General features: G+C 38.0%; 1 protein-coding gene across 1 annotated transcript in view; it reads left to right on the plus strand.

The window, feature by feature from the left end:
* Window positions 1-1,146: 1,146 nt before the first annotated feature.
* Window positions 1,147-19,214, plus strand: part of cxadr (CXADR Ig-like cell adhesion molecule) — a 42,152-nt gene continuing 24,084 nt past the window's right edge. The window contains exon 1 of the mRNA XM_055208402.2: window positions 1,147-1,350. Within this exon, the coding sequence (XP_055064377.2) occupies window positions 1,299-1,350 (52 nt within the window). The 5' untranslated portion in view covers window positions 1,147-1,298. The remainder of the gene's footprint in view (window positions 1,351-19,214) is intronic.

Raw genomic sequence — 19,214 nt, forward strand, 5'->3', positions numbered from 1 at the left:
CCATAAAACATTTTTTGTTACATACAGCAAACATCTCCTCACTATCTGCTTGCTGCCTGTCCGCTGATCAAACTGTAAAAACGCATCTCTGTAGACAGCCCAGGCTCCACAAACCGCAATATAAACACAGTGGCCAAACCTAGCACAACAAAACAAAGTGTTCCAGCCAATAAACGACAAGAAGGATTTGGGGGCGGGGTTTGGGCGCCTTCATAAAAGCACGGAAGGGAGGGGGAGGTGTTAGCTACACTCCGTTTGTTTGACAACTTTTCTAACATCAACAAAAAGTGACGTCTTACAGATTCGCTTAGAGCGCCTTTAAATGAAGATAAGTCATAAAACTATTGGCCAATCTTTAATTACACTCTAAAATGGTGGATTATTTTCAACCCAGCACTGGGTCAAAAAGGAATGAATCCTACCTGTTGGCTTGAAAATTATGCTGGGTTGTTTTAACCCATTGTTGAGTCAAATATAAACATTTTCTTTGTTATTTAACTTAACTTAATGGATGTTTGTCCCTTTTTGACCCAATGCCCAGCATTTTTTTGTCTAGCCAGTGGTGTAGTGGTGCCTGGAGAATTGGGTATACTCTTAATTTATACCCCCATTCTTTTTAAGTTAGAGTGGGTATACCCCATGCCATGCCATAAATAAGTGTGTATACTCTGTATACCCTGCACTACACCTCTAAATGTAGCACAGGTATTGGTAGAAATTATTGATTTATTGCTGGGACTGTGCCAGATATTGTGGAATGGAAGAAATGTGTATTTATCTGGAAATTATTAAAATAGTTGTTTAAATAGTAGTGCCCAAATAAAATTGTTATGAGTTATGACATTTAAATAAGGCACAGATGATATGTGGGTCACATTGAACTAACAAGTGCTTAAAAATGAATGCCATAATGGATGACCAAGAGGACTTCCTGGCGGCAAAAGAGAAAAATGAGGGGTTACGAATATATTGCGCATTAATGTGGTCAGAACCTTAATCTTTTAGTCAAGATGTTGGATGCAGGTAGATGTGGTGGCTCTTTTGTACCCAAAACTTCGCATTTTGTACGCAAGAGGGCGTGAAATCCCTTGTAACTTTTTCGGCTGATACCTCCGGAAATCACGTGATCGAATTCCAGTCTCAATCCACCTGCGAGAGCGCGCGTGCGGGGTTGCGGGTGGACTTCTGATGCTACGCGAGACTGACGAGAGAAGAGCGAGCACGCAACGCTAGAAGTCGGGGGAAAAGTTATTTTTATATTCACATTGATTACTAAATTGTGACTTAAAAGCAGAGGAATGGATTTAAGGACGACATGTCTATGTTTAATTTACGTCATTCTTCTCACAGGTAAGTTTGAACGTATGTTTTTCTGAGGGCTGTTGATGCGATACGATTTGGAACTAGCTTATTAGCTATTCCTCATTCAAAAGTTTATAAAATCAAAGAAAATCTGTGCGTTATTCTACTTTACTTCTCAGGTTTTTGTTATTTTAATATAAACTTTCAACTATATGATAAATATGTCGTAGGTAAAACTGACTAAGTTAACAGTATCGGGCTTTAAAAGTTTCGGTTGAATATGTATTGACTGAGAATCTAATGAGATGATGTTAAATGCCCTAATCATGTTAAAATTAGGCATATTGTAATATATTTAATATTAAAGATTAAATTAAAATAAAGTGACTAATTAAAATTATATGTTTTGTAATTTTTATAATCCCAAACCAAATGTGTTAAAGTTCAGTGACACGTTTAAATAATTTGTCTGAGGTGATTTTCATTGTTTGGTCTTAAGCTTTCAATGTAGAAGACAATAAACGTTGTTATGTCCTTGTTAAAATTTATCTCCTTAGATTTCACGTTCGTTGGTCAAGTTTATGAACTCTTTATTTGTGCCTTAAAGTGATAGTTCACCCAAAAATTTAAATTCTGTCATAATTTTCTCATTGTCATGTTGATACGAACCTGTATAAATTTATTTGTTCTGATGAACACAAAGGAAGATATTTGAGGAATGTTTGTAACGAAACCGGTCATGAGCCCCATTCACTTCCATAGTAGGAAAAACGAATACTATGGAGTGAATGGGGCCCATGAACGGTTTGGTTACAAACATTCTTCATCATATTTTCCTCCGTGTTTATCAGAACAAAGAAATGTATACAGATTTTTAACAACATGAGAGTAAGTAAATTATGACAGAATTGTATTTTTTTTTTGTGAACTATCCCTTTAAGTGCTGTCTCTCACTGGTAAAATACCCTTGTGTGGATCATTTGTGTTGTTTTATCGGACCTAGCGAAACCTTGAAAATATCTGTGATGTCCTCACCCATTTGTGGCGCTACTTTTACAAAGATATGAATCCTAGTTAGTTCAAAATGTTTTCATTACTAATACATTTTATCGAATTATAATCCAAGAATATACTTCTTATTTGTTGTCAGTTAACAAAATAGGCTTACTCGTCTTAAAGCTTTAACAAGAGGGGCTTCTTTCAGCCTGCCATCTGCCAATGCAAGCGTCACTTGTAACCCCCATCCCATGTATGTTTTGAGAATGATGGCTTTACATGTCTGTACAACAGAGATTGCTTATTATCTCGTCTTATTGTGCCGATATTGACATGGACAGGAACATTAGGTTATGGGGATATTGGGGGGTTTAGTTGGAATCTGTTATGGGGGTGCAGACTGGCTAGTGGAGTATTTGGTAATTGGTAGGGGGAAAGGCTAAGTGTTAAAACCCTCTCTATTTATTTCTCTTGAATTACATGTGAAACTACACAGTCCTGTCAGTATGAGTACAGCTCATCTGTGGTCAAAGGTTACTATTAGATATAGAGGTTTGTATATCATTCAGGCAAGCACAGAAACTGAAAGAAATAGAGATAAAATCACATTACACAATGATTTGCCAGAATACTGGTTACTGATCAACTAGAGTCTGACAGTAATGTCAGGTTTGGATTTATGGTTTATTGTGGAGTATGCGTACAAACTGTGTTTAGTTTTTTATCTCCGCTAAAATATGTAATAATGTGTTTCCCAATACGCTGTTACATTCAGGTATTTTCTTGTGGTTGTGTGACATGTTTTTTTTAATTGGTTGCTGCCGTATGATCTAAAATGTTGAGTCTGACATTATTGTGCGTGTATTCTGTAGATTATTATTCATAGAAATAGGAGTAGTGTAAAGCATGTTGTGTAAAAGTAAAAATTTGTCTTGATTTTTGTTGATTGATTTTTGATACATTGATTGAGCATTTTTTGTTTTTGGTGTTTAAGTCAGCTTTTAGTTACATTTTTGATGAACACGAACAGTATTGTTTTGAATGAGCCATCACAAACTTCCAAAACTGAAATTTTCAATAAGTTCAAAAATTGCCTGCAGGCTTTTCCTGGGTTTTAGACAACCTGATGTCTTCACTGTCCAATCCTGTTGTCTGTGATGTATTCTCTGTTCTGTCCTATATTCCCTGGTGTCCATTAAAGACATATTCCCAATAATACCTTCCATAGACTCTGACAGCCTTGTCCCTTCACTTAGACATTAGGCACATGCTGCCAGACATATCTGGTCAGTCAGCACTTTTATTTTGGTCCTCCACGCACGTGTGCTCATTCATGTCATGTCTATGTTCTCAACCTTCATATTATCTGGATCTCCTTTCTGAAGTTTGACCGGCACTTGCTTTCAAAAGCCATTTAGGATCCTGCTGGACCTTTCCATTCACAAGCGATCAAGTGTAGTGTCTTGTTTGAACCCCATTTGAGGTCAGTGTAGTGGTTTGAAAACCACCTCAACCCTAAGCAGGCCTATGATGTAGTTACCTGAAAGGACTACCTACTCTGGAGACTCTTGCTTGGAGACGGTTGCTAAGAGACCGGTGCCACACAGCCATATGGGTCCTTGGTACCTGAGTGTAGAGGAACACTGGAGTGTATGAGTACTTTTTCCTAATTGCTAATAATAGCAAAACTGATCTAAAAACAAAATGATAAAAATATGCATTACATGGTTTCTGTTAATTGTAAAGAGAAAAATGCAGTTTGTTTCGGGACTTTTACATTGGTGAATAATTTTTTTTTGGCTTTTACTGTATTTTATCACCTGGTGAGACATCATCGATTGGCAGGGAAAGAGTTAAAGTGGTATAGAGTTGTCTGCATGAGACTAAGCCATGGTTCATGTTACACTCCTAGAATGGTTTATTAATAAATTAGGGATTCGCGCTATAGCTGGACATTCGGTAACAGTGTGAAAGTTTGAAAAACGTACTTTCCTATCCTAAGCTTATTTCCTAACTTGCAAATAGAGCATAAATTGTTTGTCATGTTAGTGAGGGATAGAAAGACGGATGAGAAAGTAAGCTGGAAGGCATGCTGTGAGGCAATGAGATATTTATTTGAGATACCCAGAGATCTGTCTTTGTCTAATCTAAAGAAAGACAAGCTGCTGAGTTATAGCCTCAGGCCAACATAGACTTGACTCTGTTCTGCAACAGCACTGTCTTATCAAACCAGAAACTTAAAGCCCTGCATATCATACCTCTCTGTACCTTGTTTCTTGTCTTTTTAATATAACACTCCCCTTGGTGCTGTCAAAGACTGCAGCTTTGGAATAGGATCAACTAAAAACACCTGTGTATGGGGCTGATGTATGCCCTCCATATAACAAAGAGGACAAGCTATCAGTATGAATATTCAGGCATTTGCCTCTTAAATATTTTAGCATGCAAGACTCGTACCTGATACGGCAAGCGACGCCTACTCCCATTACTTTACAACCTTCTGGCCTCAAGTGCCAAGCCGTACCTTCTTCAATCACTTGCGCTCGTGCCTATTTTCGTTCCCTTCTTTTCCAATTTGGGAGTAAGTGGGCCATTAAGGCGGGCCGATCATGTTCCATTAGACCTGGTGGTAATGATAAATAACCAAGGTTGTACGTTTCTTTTCAGTCGCTCTAGTTTCATTGGAGACCTGCTACGCATGCAGGGATAATCACTCATTAAAACAGACAACTTTGATAAAAAGAGGAGGAGAAGGGGAGGAAAAACAGATATCTGGACTGAAAGGAGCAGAGGTTAAAGTCATGGATGAGTATATGAGTAGGAGTTTAGAAAAAAGAGTGATCATTGCAAGATCATCTTGGGAGACGGGAGGAGCAAAGGAAACAAAGTATAGAAAGGGAAGAGCTTTGAATCAAATTTCAAAGAAATTTTACAGGGTTGAAGGTTAAATATGTAAAGTCTGGTAGGAGGTTGTTTTAGGGATGTGTGAATAAAAGCAGACTTTGGTTGGGATGTACACTCCCGTCTTCCACTGTTCTCAAAGCATTTATAAACTCGAGGTCACGAAACTTCTCTTTCACTTTCACCATCCATCACCCATCAGTTCACAGTTGTTTCTTGTTTCTTTGCAATGATAAGGGGGACCTGTAGTGCATCCATCATTGTGTCCCTCAACTAACCCCCTCAGTAACCCTCACATCCCGTAATGAGTCAGGCACCTAAAATCTCATCTGTTTCTGGCAGCAATGTCTCAATTCGCTTTTTAATACTGAGCTTATTAAAGTTTCGATCTTTGCCTCGTGCCTCTGAATGCTGGTTTTGGACTTAGTGTTTTTTGTGTCTGGTGTGGTTTTAATGTAAACAAATCCTTTGTATAACACGCATATGATTTAATGTAACAAAGGAATGATTGTATTAAATGTGCTATCTATTAGTACAAACTTGGAAACAGCTGCGTTTCCTCAAAGTGCGTTTCATTTCTTGAAATGCATCTGTTTATTAAAAAGCAACATAATGCGTACAGTATTATTTATAGAAAGTAGTTGAATTACCATCTGTAACAGCAGTGACTAAACGTTTAATAAGCTAAAAATCTTAATTAGGTCTGCATGGCTTAATTAGGATTCATTTATGTTTGTTTCGAAAGTCGTTTTCTTCTTACTTTGTACTTTTTTGATCTTTACTCTTCTTTTTAGTGCTTTAGTATGCCAGTGATGAGTCTGATCCATATAGCTTGCATTTATTTAGCACATAGGTAACATTCTATAAAATGCCTAATAGGTTATAATTTGCTTTCTGATCAATGTCAATGTGTATATCACATTATCTGGTGACCCATGAAGTTTAACCTAAGCAAGTCAAGCAGTAATTATATTGATGAGTACTTAATATTTAGTCAGTGTGGCACAACTAGGCTGAAGATGTTTTAGCAAGATATGGGTTTGGTTCCCAGGAAAAACTGCTGATAAAATGTATGCCTTGACTGCACTATAAGTCACTCTGCAAAATGTGTAAATGAAAATGACTTGTAAGGGTTTTCTCTGTAGCTCAGGTGATTTATCCTAGATGACAAGTATGTTTCTTTATTAAATATTCACATTCAAATGTGTATATGGTAGTGCCGCAGTTTTTTTCTATTCCAATCCATACATACTACTCCTCTAATCCAAATTAGGATAGGCATTAGTAGGGAACATTTTTCTAAAAGCATGCAGTGCAGGATTTCCCGCAGAAAATTTGTTAGTTAAGGTGGTAGGGTTGGGTGGATGGGCGGGGTCTGGAGGCATGGCAATCAAAGGGGTGGGGCGTATAAGTCATGATGAAAATGAAAATATTTTTATTAAAAACACTCAAATTAAAATGAATTTTGAAGAAACTATGACAGAAAACAAACACATACTAGATTATTAATGAACTAAATGTTTTTAACAGATACCTCTAATGGGAATAGCTGCGTGAAGAAGTGAAACTAAAGGGTTAATAAACACAAACTGAAGCAGATGTTGTAGAACGTCTGGCGAACAATGATAGATAGCGCGAAGATTGTAAAAACTGATTATTTCCCACTATTAATTACATTATCTTAAAGGAGTGTAGCTACTGTAAATAATGCACATAAATAACGTGAGCAAGAGCGCTTAACAATTATATAGAAACTTGCTCAAACAACAAAATCACCACCTAACTTACTTTAAATTTGCAAGAACTATAGACGAATACAATAATAGGCTTAAATAAACCCAAAACATAGTACACTTACAGTTCTTACGGACACACGTTTTATCAACTGGCTATCCTCCAGACAAGACGGACCACGTCTTTCTCTCATTTCTGTCGTGTGGCGCACGTGCACGCTCGCGGTGTGAAGCATGTCCTCGCTATTCTTCAAGATGCACTTGACGGCCTTTTGTGCAGCAAATTATTTATTTTTTTGTATGGTTTTCCAGGTTAGATGGGCCGCCCGAACTGCAAAGTGCTGCGGGAAACCCTGTGTCTTTTTCTGCTTATGCATGGTGTATATGCGTATGTGTTTGGGGGATAAACTGGTCGGGCATCAGTGAGACATCATATATTGGCCTTAGAGACTGAGAAAGTGTGTGTGCTTGTGTGTGCGCTTGTGCCTGCCAGTCTGACATTGGTTTGTCTGTGTGTGTGAATGTATAGTCTAGTTTAGAGTGTCTGTGTATGAGCCTTCACCATGCATCAGTCATATCTCCAGGGCTTTACTTCAGCAGGTGTTTTTGGCATATCTGTTATATCCCTCTCTCGCTCACAAACACAGACATTCTCTCCCCCTTGCTGGAAAAATAAAACACTATCACTTTGATTAGGGTTTAGGTGGAGCATATAAACCAAACCTTGGCAGTGTACCCAAGCACTTCAGAATCAGATTATCCATTTAAACTACCTGCATTCTTTAAGTCTTACTGCCAGATAAAATCTCCATTCAGGCACTGCTTTTTGGCACTGCCATGGCACTGCCATTCAGACTGCTGGTACACGAGAGAAAAAGCTAATTTGCACATACTGGAAAAAAAAAGAATCTACGCCCTTGCCTCATTTCAACCCCTCCGACACAAGCACAAACAAACATCCTGCCTCTGGCATTAGCATTCAAGTCAACCCATTCTAATGTTAAGGCAAATTGTAATCTGTTCCTACATATGTAAATGGCCTCTGTGCTGGAAAAGTGATTTGTTTTCCCTTGATAATCATTAGTATGCACAATTGCCTTTTTTATGTTCCATTTTCTCTGCATGAAAAGGGATGGATATTCCAATCTTTACATGCAGCCTCCAGTGCTTCTATACAATGTATTTTACAAATAACCGTTTTGGCTCTGGCGGTTCTGATAAATCAGCATTTAACTTTGTCTTTTCCAAACAGTCTGTTTATTATAACCTTCATTATAATTTGCCATGTTCTGGAGCTATGATTAGAATGTGAATGAGTTTAAAAACCATTTTAAGAAAAGTGAATTGCAAAGTCTACAGTGCATATCACTGTGCAAATATTTGAGTTTCTCCTGTCATGATAAAAAACAAAGCATCAGCGCAGCCCACCTGCTAAGTTTAACCTTGATGTTGGGTCTCGGCTTTGAGCTTGACTCTGCATGTGGGTATATGATCTGATCTTTATTATTGCTTTTATCAGCAGAGTTTAGAGTTCGGTGTTGGGGATAGGTCACCCAAAAATGAAAGCTTATGTCATTCCACACCCATATGACTGTGCTTTCTGTGAAACACAAGGGGAAATTGAATGCTGCTTTTTTCGTTTCATACAGTCAAAGTAAATATTGTCTAAAGCCCGGAATACACTGCACGATTATTGGCTGTCCCAGATGAAAGATTGCCATCGTGAAACAATCGTCGCGATTTCTGTGATCGTGGCTCTCCATCGGTGGTCCTATGTCGTACAATGAGAGAGGTCCAAGGGGCCGTTTTCCCGGTCTTGCGTCCAAAGATAGTCTACGATAGTTTTCTGACAGTGTCAGAAATTCGGCATGATCACCGCACAGTGTGTTTGCTGCTACGACCTGCGCGCCGGTATTTGTTTACCACGAGCGCATGCTGGTGACGCTGTGCAACGTGTAACGCTGCCACCGAAGCTTCCGTGTCATCATCGTACAGTCTACATGCCTCTCGTACCCGAGTTTAAACGATACATGTCGCACAGTGTGATAAGGTAATGATCTTATAAGAGGACAAAAATCGTGCCGTGTATTCCTGGCTTTAGGATGTTAATCTATATGGATGAATTTGGACTGCACCCCCCCGCCCCACCTTGAAAGTCAAGTAAAATGACTTGAATTTTATTTTCTGTTTAGAGCCAGATCACAACAGAAGTCATTGAAGGTTACTTTTCCTATAAAACAGGTCTATACATGTTATTTTATTAAATAAAATAAATAAATAGCCTTTAATTATATATTAACACGATGGCACTTCAGTTCTGTCTCTACATGGTCTCCTCTGAGCTCTCATGCACAGTGCTGTACCCCTATATATATACACACACACACACACACACACACACACACACACACACACACACACACACACACACACACACACACACACACACGAAGTGCGAACACACTTCAGTGGACAGAGAGCACTGCCCAAAGTGTAATTTTTTAGGGAGGCGAAAACCGTGTTTTTACTGTTTATTTGTACGACGCGCCAGCGCAGCCCTGCATGAATTCATCAAATTTGATGAATGTTGAAAGGCAAGCCGGTTTACTTTTTGAAATGGGTGTGCAGTTTTACATTTAAAAACATATGCAACAGCATTTACAGGTAATACGCATTAAAGTGGTAGAAAGAAGTGAGAGTTTAAAGAGTTCAAGTTAAAGAGGCTGGGAGATATAAATATGTTGATTCAGAAAGAAAATTTGATAAAAAAAGAAAATGTATAATTGACTGCAGAGCACATTGTTTCCCTGGAGACAATCTTTCCTCTGGATAAAGTGGACTATATTTTCATGGTATATGGCCAAAGATAAATGTTTGAAGGGGAATTTAAGTTTTGCTGTGACAAAAATCCTATTTCATAATGCATTCATAATAATATGACTCTTATAAAGAAGACATCATTTAACCCTGGTTTAAGTATCATTGCATGGTTGCAGGGCATGCTTTACAATGTAATGTGCTTGGTCTATAAAGCATGTATGGTTTTTGCACTATAGATGGTCTTATGAAAATGTTTTCCTGCTTTGAAGGTCAACTCTTTATAAATACACACTACATTTACCTCCACACTTGTGAAGGCTAGAGTCTCCTGAAAAACTAGAGAACCTTAAATGCATACTGAATTTTACGCAGAATATTTTTTTTGTTATCCGAGTGTAATCCAGCAGCACGCATCTGTCCCACTTTCTTTACTGGTGAGAATATAAATACCTTAAGCACCATAGAAACACATCACATGCATTTGTGTCTGCAGGATCCACTTGAACTCCAGTGGCTAGCTTTTGCAGATTGTCTTTAAAGAAGCAGTCATTCTACGTTCCATTGACTTCCATTCAAACGCATGCGAATGCATCAGACTGAAAACTCAAGCTCATGTGAAGATATTTCACAGCGTACTATCAAAGTTCAACTCTTGTGAACTCTGACCTGCAAATTTGTATCACGTGGAGATATATGCACAACCTTTCTCTCTACTGAAAAGCAATGTTGGACGAGGCCAAAAATATTCACATATTCGCAGTAATATTCGTATGCTCAAAGTTTAGTGTGACCACCCTTTAAAGATTGCAAAATGAAGCAATAGCTTGTAAGAACTCTCAATTCACAGTGTAAAATCATCCATCTAAATGTCAGGTTTGATTTTGTAAAGCAAACAATATATATCACACAGGCTTGTCATTTTATAGTGTTCTGGCATATCAATTTTTGCAAAGCCATACCGACGTTCTGCTTGAGTTATTTATTCAGTGTGTTGTGGGTGGATTTGAAATGAAGATTAATTTTGAATTTTTACCACTCTTACCTATTCTGAGTTAGAAAGAAACTATATCGAGATTTGTATTTCAGGTTCAGCAAGTTTAGCATTAAAAATATTTTCAACCTCACCCTTTAACATTGGTTTATGTACATGTTTTACAAAGGGAACGTTCGGGACCGTCTTTTGTAATTCTTTACAGTTCCTATTGGGAAAAATCCTGTTAGCTGAGATCAGACACTTTCTTTGGGATTACTGAGCTGAACTTCCTGTCTGACCCTGACTGGGAGACAGCTGTCTGTCTATTTGACCACTCCTGACTTAAAGGTAGAAAAGCAGTACTTATGTTTGTGCGAGCGTGTTGTGTGGGCTTATTGGCTTTCATAACAAAAATGTTGTGTTTTATAACTTGTTAATTGCTTTGTGTTAATTTCCTTATGGAATTCTCAGCAATAATTTAATACAATGCTCAACATGACGATTTTCTCCTGAGCTCTCTAAAGTCAGAGAGCCTATTTTAAGGGTGTAATGTTTGTCTAACAATGAAAAGGTCATCTCTGTGTTTTCTGGTCTGGTGAATGTTGCTTTGTTAAACAAGCATGTCTAGGTGTAATCTGAATTCTAGTGCTGATGCGAGCAGACTTTAACTTGAGTACTGACCTCATGTCCGCCCTTTTTTTTTTTTACGTAAAAGGTGCATTTTTGTTTTTCAAAGCAATACAGTTGAATTGAAATGGTTTACTATTGTGGGTTTTTAAATTAGTGCCATATCTAAGGTTGTTATTTCCTCAGGTTTATTTGAATCTCCACCGCTGTTACGTCTCATTTAAATGGAGCTCGGTGGTTTGTTAGATGGTGTATTGATAAAAGAATAGCTTTCAAAAGGTGGGAGATAAACACAGGCAGATATAAATTGTTGCATTTGTAGTGGCTGCAGGCTTTCATCTTTTGTCATTTTATGGTTTTGAGTGGGTGATAAAAAGAGATGCAAAATGAATTTTTATGCCCCAATGTCTAACCTGTTTGGTTCATTGCCTATTGAATGTTGAAGCACAGATTTATTGTGTATGGTGTCACACAGTGTGCTTGTCCCTTACAGCATATTCAGTTTTATAGCTGACCACAGGCAATCAGTGTTTGCTGTTAATCTCATTCGTACTCCGACACGCAACCAGTGCCACCGATGGTGTAGTAACAGTCAAGTTTCATGGACTTATCCAAAAGGATTTGTTTTGTTGGAATGACATTAGCTTTAAGGTTTGACATTTAGAGACGAAGGGTCTTTCTTTCTCTTCCCGATTTCATCTGTCTTTTCTTCCTCGGTGATAGACCCTGACAGACTCTCTAAGCCTAGGGGAGCAAAAAACAGAGATGGTGTCTCAACACACCTGCTGATTTGTTGTGTGTCTGTGTGTGTTATGTGTGAGAACCCTCGTATCGTATTAAGACTTTGTCTGCTGCAGAGATGCGCTTCATACAGATTGTCACGTGATGCTGTGCTGTGTTACCAGCAGGTCTGTGTGTGATCTGATAGTGCTCTCACTGCACGCTGTTAGTAACTAAAATCCTATCTTTACTGCCCTGCTGTTCAACCGTTTTTTTTTATAAAGAACATCAAGCATAGCTGAGGCCTGTATTTTAATTTAAAGCCTGGAGTATAACCTGTTTTTTTTTTGTACGCGAACGTACGCACACGGTCAAATGCACAGTCTTGCAAAGTATAGTTTATTTGACTCGTACATCATGTACACAGACGTTTGATTCATGCCTTGGCTACATACTACATTTTCCTGTGTGTGCATGCGCAATCTATGTGTACAATATACGTGGGCTTTCAAACATCCGGCAGTGCGCTTACCGTACGCGTATGATCTTCTAATGACGAAATTTGCGTCATGCGCAATGTACCAGGACCCTCGTATACGCATAGTATAGGACCATACTTCAGCCTTAAAACCGATTTGGACCAGAAACATCTACAGCTTTGGAATATAAATTGTCTCTCATCATTTACCTGCATGGGGTTTTTTGAAACGCAAAGTATTGTTGGACAAAATGGCTTTGTCATTTTTATATTGGACCAGAGTTAGATCTAGATCTGTGCTGATCTTTTAACTTTTGTGTAGTATTGGTAAGAGCATTTGGCTCATTCAGACAGAGCCCATTCAGAATTGTCAATGTTACTTTATGTTGTCAAGTGCTATTGATTTACACACATCACATTTACTGTTTGTCAGGCCCCCAGTAAAGCCATTATTGGAAATACAATATTTTGTAAATGGAAATAAATGCTTTTTCAGCCTGAGGGATTTAGGATAGCAGATTGTACAGTTGCTGCATCTGGAAGAACACAAAGTATTTTCCCATGAAATAATAGTTTCCAAATTTCCTTCTGAAGTGATTTCATATTTCGGTTACACACATTGTCTTGTTCAGGGATTTGGGATTTAGTTTGTAAGTTTGTTAAATGTATCACCAGCTGGTTCTGCAAGGAAAACTATATATAGATAAAGACTGAACGTTTCTCTTCATGCAGCCCCAAATTTACTCTTCCAGACAAATGCTGTTAAGCACACAAACCTGTACAAGCATGACAGCCTGTGTTTTTCTGCACCCTGAACTTGTAAACTGAATCAAAATTGCAAAGTGGTCTTAAAAAATGGCAGCAATGGCTCAGTGGTTCATGTAGGTTGTCTACAAACCGGAAGGTTGGTGGTTCAATCCCCGGCTCCACCTGAGCAAGTGTCGAGGTGTCCTTGAGCAAGACACCTAACCCCAGCTGTTCCCAACAAGCTGGATGGGGCATTGCATGGCTGACACCGCTGTCGGTATATGAATGTGTGAGTGAATGGGTGAATGTGAGGTAAAAATTGTAAAGCGCTTTGGATGGCCATAGGTCTGTGAAAGCGGTATATAAATTCAGTCCATTGACCATTTATAAGGAGTTGAACAAATTTATATAAGAAAATAAGACTATAATTTGGGCATTGAACTGAAGTCTGATTGCAGTGTCAAAAAGTTGGTTTTAGACACAAAGTGCCTTTGACTTCTTTAATGTTCTGTGGGTGTAGTATTGTATGTGGATCCACACAGATGTTTCAGTCAGATTTCCTAGGAAGTAGAGTAATGTTTTTCATGGCGTTGTCATAGAAGCAGGCTGATCCCTGTTCAGTCTGCGTGTCTGCTTACACTCTTGTATGCATTATTTTACATTGCCTAAATAATCTGAAATGCTGACTACTGGACCATGACTACAAGTAAAGCAGTGTTCGTCATGCGTGCATAAGTTGCCATTTTAAAATGAATAATCATCTGATCTGTAATGGCTCTCTGCATGCATAGCTAATTTAATTGGAAATTGTTCAATTTTGTCCTAATTATTTTATATAAATAAAATTAAACTAAGCACAGTAATCAGCACACAGATGTTTTAGGTTGATCTACATTAAGCTTCATTTGCTAAAATTGGTTTGCACCAAATCGTCCAAATAACACGCACACACTTCTTATTTATGTTTTGTAATAGAGTTTGATGTTTTCTTTATACAACCTCAAAAGCTGGTACAGGGTTTTCTGCAGAAAATTTGTTAGTTAAGGTGGTAGGGATGTGCGGGTGGGTGGGCCCGGGTGTGTGGCAATCAAAGGGGCGGGGATGTACGCGTCATGATGAAAATGGAAGTATTTTTATTAAAACACTCAAATAAAACTTAATTTTGAAGAAACTACGACAGAAAATGAGCACATACTAGATTATTAATGAATTACATGTTTTTAACATTTACCTCTAAAGGGAATAGCTGTGTGATGAAGTGAAACAAAAGGGTTAATAAACACAAATTGAAGCAGATGTTGTAGAACGTCTGGCAAACGATGATAGATAGCGCGAAGATTGTAAAAACCGATTATTTCCCACTATTAATTACATTATCTTAAAGGAGTGTAACTACTGTAGCATGTAAATAATGCACATAAATAACTTAAGCAAGAGCGCTTAACAATTATATCGAATTAACAGGCACGTGCAACCTAAGTTAGCTAGCAGGTTGCTCAAACAACAAATTCACCAGCTAGCTAACTTTAAATTTGCAAGAACTATAGATCAATACAATGACAGGCCTAAATAAACCCAAAACATAAGTCCATTTACAGTTCTCATGGACACGCGTTTTATCAACTGGCTATACTCCAGACAGTGACGGACCACGTCTTTCTCTCGTTATTTTCCGAGATGTATTTGACGGCCTTTTGTGCAGCAATTGATTTTTCTTTTGGACAACCTAGTTAAGGCGGTACGGTTTCCCAGCTTAGGCGAGCCGCCCGAACTGCAAAGTGTTGCGGGAAACCCTGCTAGTACTAACTGCACAAGAGATTTAAACTTTCATTGTCAGAATAAATTAATACTTTCTATTTCTTCTTTCTTTCTCTTACTTACTTTCTTTGAATCTTTTTATGCTTCCTCTTTTTGCTGTGGTCAACATGTGACATGTGTTTGATGCATAGAGTAGTCCACTGTCGTGACTGTTTTAGGCCAGCCTTCTCTTTCATAATCCATTTCTAATAATTAGGAAGAGGCCTCGTTGCTGCCGAACAAGTTGGGGGGCTTTAATCCTTAATTGAGCACTGAATTTCAGGAGAGAATGTTCCAGAATGATATTCACGCTCTGTCAGCCTGAGCCCTCTCCTCTCTTGGCCCCTCGAAATCCTTGAAGACGTGCATGAGAACTGTAAGCTGATGTGTGAATGTGAGATTATGAGTGCTGGTTTTACATTAGTAAGAAAACTCATTTGCCTTTGGTGTTAGAGCTCTCAATTATGCATTTTATACATGTAATGTCAGTCTAATTCTCTCTGTTCTGCTACAAGTAATGGCTCAAAGACCATTAGTGGTCTGGCAAACATCTAGTTTTGTCACATGCATAACATGAGAAGCTGGAAGAAATCTGGAAGAGCTGGTTTAGGTAGAAATTAGCATTTTCATTCTTCCACTTTCCCACACATCTCACTTAGAATAAGCTTACTGCCAGACTGCTCTTTATTGTTACTCGTACAACATTGTTCACGTTATCGCTGTCACTATAATATTGTGTTCACTGTATCATTGCATAGTTTCTCACACAGAACTTGCTGCTTCTCATAAACAATATGAAGCACAACAGGAAGTGTTCTCGAGACTAAGTGATATTTAAGCCGCTTTGTGATTTTGTTTAGTTGTTATGGGAATATCTTGACATGTAAAGCAGATGAAAGAGGTCACTGAACTGCTGGAATTTGTTGGGATCGATTGTGTTTTCATTTAAGTTGTGTGTTTTAGAAAAAGAGGGTATGTTTGACACGGATTGAATTGAAAAATGCAGAAAAGTGTTTGGGAGTAGATCAGCACAGGTCCCGGTAGACTGGAGAGATTTATGAAAACGGCAACATCTGTTTCGTCCCCAGATGCAGTCTACTTTGCAGTTTTTTGTCTGTCATTCTATCATGTGATGGCTTTCGAGTTTGTCTACCCTCTATTTTGACTGACTCATGTAAGAGAATGAGAAAATATATGAAGAGTTTGGTTCCAAAATGCGATAAATGCCTTTTTTTAAATGAATTACCCCCCAAAAGCAGTAATGTATCAGGTCAGTATTAAAAAGTAAATTCTTAATTTTAGGCAAAATCCAATATCCGCTGTGCTGTTCTGTCATCTTTTCTCCCTTTTTTCCCAAAACGCGATAAACGCCAGTCCTCCTTTTCTGCAGAATGCAAAAAAAAACGCTCAAGAAATCACAGCGCACCATTCCACGCATTGTAAACAACAATGGCGGCGCATTGAATACACACGGAATCCTAGTTTTCCTCATCTGCTTTGTACTACGTGATTAACAAACAAACAAAAACAAAACAATACTTTGATGGCATTGATAAACCTGTGGTGGTTTTCTGTGATGGGAAAGAAACGTAAAGTAGTGATAGACCGATATATCGGCCGGCCGATATATCGGGCCGATATTTGCGAGTTTTATGTGTATCGGCATCGGCCGATACATGGCTGCCGTGTTTGCCGATTTTTCCGGCATAATTTACAGACAGAGTGCTGGAACCCGCAAGTGATTGCAGGTCATGTGACTAAAAACAACCAACCTTTTCACGACAACATTGAAAGCTCGGCTTAACAGCTGATCATAGCTGAACGAAGTGGGGTTTTTTTCATCTCTATGGGGCGGTTTCCTGGACAGGGATTAGACTAGTCCTAGACTACAATAAATGTAAGAACTGTGCAAACTAATAACATCTTTTTTTAACAACATGCCATTTTTTACATAATTTTTATGATGTAAATTGAGTGAGCAAAACCAGTATCGGCTCCAAATATCGGCTCAAGAAAATCGGCAGCCTGTATCGGTCATCGGCTAAGGCTGATGAAACAAAAATCGGTATCGGCATCGGCACTGAAAAATCCATATCGGTCGATCCCTAAACGTAAGCCATCAAAATCGAATAATTTGCATGAGAGGCACTCAGGAGATGGACATTTTTTGGCTGTTGCTTGTTCTCACACAACAGCATCAAGCTTCTGTCATACTAACACATTGACCTAAGGGGATCTTATGAAAAACTTTCCATTATTTTACTCGAAGCCAATGAAAATCGAGCAGGACCAAAACATTTTACAGCTGATCGCGGTCAAAAAAGTTCAGCGACGACGTCTCAAGGATGACCTCAGCGACGACAGTGTTGTTATGACAAAGTAAGTGTTTTGATTAATGCCATTAATGTTTAGTTTTTTCATCAGTTTATACCACTAGTCAACTAAATATATAAATAACATGGCAAAGATGCATAAACATTTATATATTGATTTAATAGATTTATAGCATTTCAAAAAAAAACTTGTCATGGATTTATTGCATTTTGTGGAAAAAATTATCCGTTTTTATAATAAATCTTTGAGAATCAGGTTATAGATTTGAATGTTTTATGTTTTTATAACCTAAAGATGCTATGTGTAAGTTTGTAACAGAAAATAGTGGTTTTCATCTTGTCACTTTCTTGGTATAGAAAACACGTTATTACTAAAATGAGTCAAAATGTATTTATTGCGTTTTGGAACCAAACTCTTCACATAAATATTTTCCTAAAGTCTCACTGTTTCTGTGTTTCTCTTCCTCTCTGTTAGCCCATTGTCATCTGTTCTAGATCTCCTGGTCTACATTTCCTAATTGCTGTTTATTTATTGTATACATTCACAGTTGGTTTTATTGATGTAGCCTGTCAAAAAAGCAGGGTGGAGTTTTCTCTAGCTGGTTGGTTGTTCGATGGTGATGCTGATGTAAAGCCATCGTAAGTAATTTGGGATGCTGTCTTGTTTGTTTGTTCCTTTAGGAAATCTACCCCAGTCCTTTTTTATTATGAATTTAATGTTTGTCTCATCTCTAGACCATTAGAAGTATAATGTTAAACTTTGCAAGCAGGGGTCAGGATTTGTTCCACAAGTGGTGGAATCTGACATCTTAGTCATTGACAAAAGGGGATGCTGACAATAGGAAAGTGTGTTGTTTGTGTTGGGGGAAGGAGGTGGGAAAATGGAAATGCTTTTGCATTCATTAACATGTCTGTCGCAGGGTTAGGGAGCAGAGAGTATAGGTCACCAGCTTTTTGTCTGAAAGGCAAAGATGGGAGCGGAGGAGGAGATGATAGTCTGCAGATGCTGAGAGTAAGCTCAGGCACCTAATAAAATAACTAAACATCGTTTTTAAAATTTGTTTTAGGATGGGATGGCGAGAGTCGGCAGGGGGTTGATTATCTCCTATCTCTGATAGGAGATCTGTTAACTGTATACACTGCTGGGTACTGACCTCTACCTCTGTTTCCTGTATCAATTTATTTCCTGTTTAAGTCATTTATTCACATGGCTGGTGATGAAATGTTAATAGGAGGCAAATTTGCTGTAAAGCAAGAATACATTTACATATAATCGTTTAGCAGATGCTTTTATCTACAGCAATTTATTATAGTATTAGCAGTACTACAGTACTACACTGTAAAAAAATCAGTAGAAATTACAATGTTATTGCAGCTGGGTTGCCGGTGATTTACCGTAGATTTAAATTTATGTTGTTTACTGGCAAGAGTTTGTTCAACGTAAAATAAAATAAGTCTTTATCTTTACAGAATAAAAATACACAATAACAGCCGTATGCAAAGCATTCTGACAACCAGAAATCATCATCAACCTTTTTCTGTTTTTTGCTTCAGATTTTGTTTCCCAGAATGTTTTGCTTAATGCTGTTTTTTTAGTTTTACTCTGTAAAGACAAAGACTTGTAAATGTTAAATGTTTATTTAACTTTGAACAAACTGTTGCCAGTAAAAAAAAACATAAATTTAAATCTACGGTAAGTTACCGGCAACCCAGCTGCAATTTCTGCAGTTTGAAGTAAAATAGAAATGTAACTGTAAATAAGTGCCTTTATTTATTGATATGGATTG

Source organism: Misgurnus anguillicaudatus, chromosome 12, assembly GCF_027580225.2.
Source record: "Misgurnus anguillicaudatus chromosome 12, ASM2758022v2, whole genome shotgun sequence".
NCBI lineage: Eukaryota > Metazoa > Chordata > Actinopteri > Cypriniformes > Cobitidae > Misgurnus > Misgurnus anguillicaudatus.